General features: G+C 38.9%; 1 protein-coding gene across 2 annotated transcripts in view; it reads right to left on the reverse strand.

The window, feature by feature from the left end:
- UFL1 (UFM1 specific ligase 1) overlaps positions 1 to 5,434 on the reverse strand; it is a 30,957-nt gene extending 25,523 nt beyond the window's left edge. The window contains exons 1-5 of one of the 2 annotated variants that reach the window (XM_075554756.1): positions 5,267 to 5,434; positions 4,055 to 4,200; positions 2,820 to 2,848; positions 2,066 to 2,163; positions 1,436 to 1,550 (exon numbers count right to left, since the gene is read on the reverse strand). In XM_075554756.1, the coding sequence (XP_075410871.1) occupies positions 1,436 to 1,550; positions 2,066 to 2,163; positions 2,820 to 2,848; positions 4,055 to 4,200; positions 5,267 to 5,343 (465 nt within the window). In that variant the 5' untranslated portion in view covers positions 5,344 to 5,434. Of the gene's footprint in view, positions 1 to 1,435; positions 1,551 to 2,065; positions 2,164 to 2,819; positions 2,849 to 4,054; positions 4,201 to 4,813; positions 4,980 to 5,266 lie in introns of those variants that run through there. The other variant, XM_075554757.1, reaches the window with a different exon arrangement.
- Between the last annotated feature and the right edge of the window lie 566 nt (positions 5,435 to 6,000).

Raw genomic sequence — 6,000 nt, forward strand, 5'->3', positions numbered from 1 at the left:
CTGAAGTGCTATGTAAAATGTATAATTTAAACCTTATATAGTATATTAAATGTAACTTAGGAGAGTTTACTCTTAAAAAGTAGGTGACCAAATTGATTTGTGTGTTATAAATTAATCTCGTACACCTATAGCTTGGTAAATTTTACAACCTGGATTTTCTAAAAGCAAAAAGACTTATCTTTTCACTTAATGGTTTTAGGAAATTAAAAAAAAAAAGAGTTATCATTCATTGAGGACATCCTTTGTGACAAATATTTTCACCAAATACCAACAGAAAAGCATACTGATTCCCAGTTTTCATACATGTGATCTGATGCACCGACTAGAAAAATCAATTTTCTTAAGGTCAAACAAGATTAAGTGGTACAATCAGGATTCAAGCCAAGGTCTATTTTAACTACAAAGGCCATGTCTTTTTCACTGTTCTAAAAAGACTTCAGAAATCCTAAAATGTCAATCCAAAACCCAAAAAACAAAGACACAGTGCGCCTCTACTTTAGGCCCCATTGTTATTCCATTGTAAATCAAGATGTCTGACTCCCAATACCAGTATCTAAGGTAAAAGATATGTGAGATTCCTTGTTTATGTTCCCTCCTATACTGTGTGTATAGTAGGGGAAAAAGTCACAACAAAAGAAAAGAACAGGGTTTCTCAATCACGATACCAGTAACATTTTGGGCCCAAGAACTCTTTATTGAGTGGTAAGTAGGTGCTGGGGAGTATCCTGTTCATTGGAGGATGTTTGGCAGCATCCCTGGTCTGAGTGCCATCAGTGTCCCCCCTCCTTCTCTTCCTAGTTCAACAATCACAAATGTCTTTAAACACTGCCAAATGTCCCTGGTTGAGAACCACTCTTCTAAATCATAATCTTCATCAGCTAGTTCTCACACTATAATTAGGAGACAGAACTGTAAATATCCCGGATAAAGTTTATGTACTTGATAGCAAAAGCACTACTTAAACCCATAAAATAAATGGCTTATTAGCTATTATATCAAGAGCTTAGAATTTATTGTTTTTAGGTTTTCTCTACATTCAGGAAGATTGACATCATTTTTATGCAACAAAGTCCGCCCGTCACTGAGACATGGTGGTCACAGTTAACCACAAGGTCAGCAGTTCGAACACACCTTATCCATGGAAAAAACATGAGGCTTTTTGCCCCTGTAAAGGCCTTTAAGTTTCAAAAACCCAAACAGCAATTGTAGTCTGTCCTAAAGGGCTACTATGCGTAGGAATCAACTGGATGGCAGTGAGTTTGATTTGGTTTTTATAGTAGGAAAAATCAAGGTTTAAGAAGGATTCCAAAATACTACTACACTGCTATATCAATATTAAGAGTTTTACAAGAAACAACTAAAGAGGCTAGCTTTTCTCTTCCATTAAAATTCTGTATATATCTAAAAAGACATATTACATTATTAAGAGAAATACCTGTGTCAGAAAGTTTCCAGGAAGATCGTAGGTTTTACACAGTTCTGATATGGTTACCTGGCCACTTTCTTGCAATTTGTCATTTACCTCTTCTGCTAACCGATCCAAATAGTTCCTGATAATAAAAAGCAAGGGGGAAAAATCATAATAATATTTTCCTCTCTATTTTTTCAATTTATATTGTCATAATATATGCCCCAAAGGAATATACATTTCCATTTTCTGAAATTTATATATGTGTATGTTAACATTCATTATTCACAATCTGGCGTTTTTCATCATTGTGACTGAATGTATGGTTAATCAGAAGACAAATATAATATTTTTAACAGTGACAATTTTGCTGTCAAGTTTTAGCGTTACTTTTTAGAATAAATTTCCTTTCAGAGATAAGGTCGCATAGAAAGTTAAGCTTTTTGTTGCTTGAAGATAATAGAAAATATTTCATACCATACTCAAGTACCCTACATAACTAGCTACTTACTTTTTAAGTAGAATTATGCTCTAACAATAAAATTAAGCATTTTAAGAATCCTTAAAGGTACCTAACTGGCCACAATTAGCCTACATTTAAAAATAAACTGTATTAAAGAAGAAGAAACACCAAGTGCTCCTAAATAGTATACTTACTCATCTATCAGTTGTCCCAACACTAGCTGCACCTGCTTTTCTGATTTAATAATGTCACCAACTCTATTTTCAATATGAGTCAGATCCACATTAATAACCTGGAAAATATACACAAATTCCTATAGGGTCAGGTTCATATTATTTTAGTTCTATATTTAAACCACATTTAGTAAGACTTTTAATACTTATTCTCAGATGTAAAATTCAAATTGGTTGAAATGTTGTAAAAGCTTCAATCAAAAATTAGAGGCTTACTGCATATCTACTTTCCATTCTGAACAGCTGCATTTCAACATGCGTGCAAGGTTTATATGTAGTCTATAACATTTTCACATGATTATTTCACACAAAGTTGGACAATCTTCTTTTTCACAGGACAAAGTATACTTTAGTGATGGCGTGCACTTATATATTTTGAATATATTTTTTACAGTTGTTTTATATTTATCTACTTCTTTCACATACTAAACCCATGTAAACATGAAAATCTAGTGATTTCCCATGCCAAATTTAACAAATCTCACAATCACATAAAATGGTCTATTTAGAAGACTAAAGAACAAGTAGGTCAATAGAGAAAGAACCTGTTATATTAATTCAACATATCAGTTAGGGTTATATAATGATTCCTTCAAAATTATTTTAAAAATTATTGTTAAAATGCTACTAGTCTTAGTGAATACTTTTTAAGCATTGAAAGAATTCATAATATCAAAAAATTTAAAAACGGGAAATTTTGTAATTAAAAAATTACCTGTTGTAGATCAACAATGTTTACTCGACCTTTCAAGAAAACACAGATCATTTATTTAATATACAGAATATATCACTCAAAAATTATATATTGCAATAGGTATAAATTTTGAATGCAAATAATACGTTTTCTATTAAGGATACTCATTTAGGACAATGTTTTCAAATCCAAAACCAAGAGCTACATGGCTGAAAGCATAAGCAATATTATTTTCAAGGTTTTATTTATTGATTCAGAATAAATAAGAACATCACATGACATACCAAGTTGGCCAGACTTTACAGAAAGTGCTTAGTTTCTAACTATCAGCTGAAGAAAATCTGCTAAATATTCCAAGTGCCAGCTCATATTATACGAGTACTATGTAAAAAGGTAAAAAATAAAGCTAACATCAGTCATACTTAAAAAACAAATAAATGAAGTTACTTTTACAGTTGCTTCCATTTTAATCAAAGCATTCACATAGGCTAAATGGGTTTTTATGCATAATTGTAATAGCAATTCAAATAATCTGATGGGCATAGCACCACTCTTGTATTGAATTTCTTAATTTTCAAATAAAGGTAACTTTTGGGTTTTTTTTTTTAAAAGGGCTGGTAGTATAGTCTTGAGTGGGTGATAGACCTATTAAAAACAACCAAAAAAACCAAACCTCAATTTTCTCCTGAGTACTGGCTGGTGGTTTCAAACTGCTGCCCCTGCTGGAGTAAGCTTGACTGCTAACAAGACCAGCAGTTTGAATGCATCAGCTCCACCTTGGGAAAAAGATGAGCGTTCCTACAGCCATAAAGAATTACAATCTCAGACACCCACAGGGCAAATCCAGCCTGTGCTGCAGGGTTACTATGAGTAATAAGGCATGACTCCACGGCCCTGAGTTTTTTGCCACGGTCCTATAACATCTGTCCTCCTTTACTATTTTGCCAATATTATAACAGGCAGCTAGGTGCCTATTTTTACGACATGTAATAATTAGTGAATCCTAAAATAGCCAATTCACAGAAAGTAAATGTAACTAAAAAGAACAAAAAAGGTAATTCTGTAAAGTAATATTTAAACTCATTTAAATTATACAAATATTCTTTGCCCTACCTTACTAGAACTAGTAAAGCTAATGGTCACATTAACTGAGAATGGTTATCTGATTATTTATATATGATATTAATTATGGTTTTAAGATATTGTTCTATTTTCCCCCTTTTAATAACAAACAAGAAAACTAAGGAATGACTTACCACCCCGAACATGGAGTTCATCTCTCATTTCTTTGCTGATTTGAGCTGGAGTTATATATTCCTTTCCATCAAGTGTGTGAACTACTTCTAGCTGTTTCTGAGCAATCAATTTATTCACAATTTCAATGCAGTTCCTTTCTGACAATCTGCAGGAAATGAGAAAAGTACTGTTCTCAAAACTGCACTGATATATTTGATGCTCAATAAAAACGTGACACTGAGATATATGAAAACAGGGTTTTTAAAAACAGTTGAGGGCAGAGTTACTAAGTCGGATATAAATGCAATACATTTTCATTAATATAGCAATACTGATTCAGTAATTTTTTAAACACCCGTAGGAAGTATGCAAGTTTACGTGCACTTAAATAATTTATTCAATAGGTCTAAATCATTAAATATGTTGTTTTTCGGTTTGCTTTCCACCTTCAAAGTTGAATAGAGAATTGATGACGCGTAATTTGGTGGGGGGGGGCTGTCCTCTGACTTCAATTTTCAGTTTAATTGTAGCAAAAACCAGAAATTTCTTTTAAATTAACCAGAATTTTCTTTTAAATTGCCTCATTCACACACTTGGTCTAGACAGGCTAACAGGAGGCTCGGACCTAAGCTGCTTTTGTCAGGTAACCAATCACTTCACTTAGTGCGTGTGTCTTAGTTTGCACCAATGCTACAAAACACAGCATTAGGGGGCTAAGGAATAAAAACACTGCGGGCAAAAATAGCCACTAGCTACACAGGGCTCTATGATCATTATACCTGTGCTGTTTAATACTCAAAGGCTGAGTCTGGGTGTTTCAGACACAAGCTCGCAGCTCACGTCCGACGGGGGCATGCATCTGGCCTAGAACATCTGTATGATGCACAAAAGGGTGGCGCAGGGTTCGAAGGGTCAGTATTCACACGACAGGGGCTCAATCTCTCCCGTCAAATCTCATTCTGTGGGCAAACGTCGGGTCGGGAGACACACCGATGCCCTGCGCTGACTTGGGTGACTCCTCCCGGGCGCACTCCAGGGAGAGCCGACGCCACCGGCCTCTGCCACCGCCGGGGCGTCCCGCGGGAGGCTGGGGCTCTGGGCGCCTGCGACGCACGATTCCCCGCCGACAACTGGACTAGGGACCGCGGTCGTGGGACTCGGGGAGAAGGGTCTTGGGCCGGAGGTCCGCTCGGGGCCTATCGGGGGCTCCGGTACGGCGCGGGGTCGGGCACCTCTGCGTCGCCTCAGCGAACTGCGCCCGCTGGAAGTCAGCCGCCAACCGCCTAATCTCCTCCCAGGCGTCCGCCATCACGGCCCGAGCACCAGGCCGCGGAAGAGCTGAAGACACGTCAGCCCGAAGGCGGCGGCAGGCGAGGTGAGGCGGGACGGAACGGGACCGGACGGGACGGGGCGGGGCGGGGCGGGACGGGACGCGCGGAGGGACAAGAGACCCCCGTCAGACGCCCGAGGCGAACGCGCTCGGACGGGGCGGGGCGGGCGGACCGGAAGTGCGTCAGCCCCGCCCCGCCGAGCCTGCGGGCGGGTTCCGGGAAGGAGGGCTGGGATCAGGCGAGCGTCAGAGCACCCTGCAAGTGCTCAGAAGTTTGCAGCTGGGGTGCGAGCGCGGACAGGAAATATTAAAATGTTATGTCAGATCTTTGCATATATCCGTGTAGTTTTTGGTGCAGCAGCAAACACTGCCATCGGTTCCATTCTGACTCGTAGTGACCACCCTATGGGACGGAGTGGGTTTTCCAGGCTGTCCCTCATGAAGGGAGGAGAGAGCCTCACCTTATCCCCCACAGAGCAGTTGGTGGTTTCAAATGGCTGACCCTGTGGATAGCAGCTCAACACGTAACCCTAACCCACTATGCAGCCAGGACTCCAGACAAATTGACCACCTTATTTTTGTGTGCTTCTTTTGTTGTTATGTGCCTGTCACTGAGTTGAAAGCTATTTGAGGGCA

The sequence above is a fragment of the Tenrec ecaudatus genome, chromosome 7 (assembly GCF_050624435.1).
Source record: "Tenrec ecaudatus isolate mTenEca1 chromosome 7, mTenEca1.hap1, whole genome shotgun sequence".
Classification (NCBI taxonomy): Eukaryota; Metazoa; Chordata; class Mammalia; order Afrosoricida; family Tenrecidae; genus Tenrec; species Tenrec ecaudatus.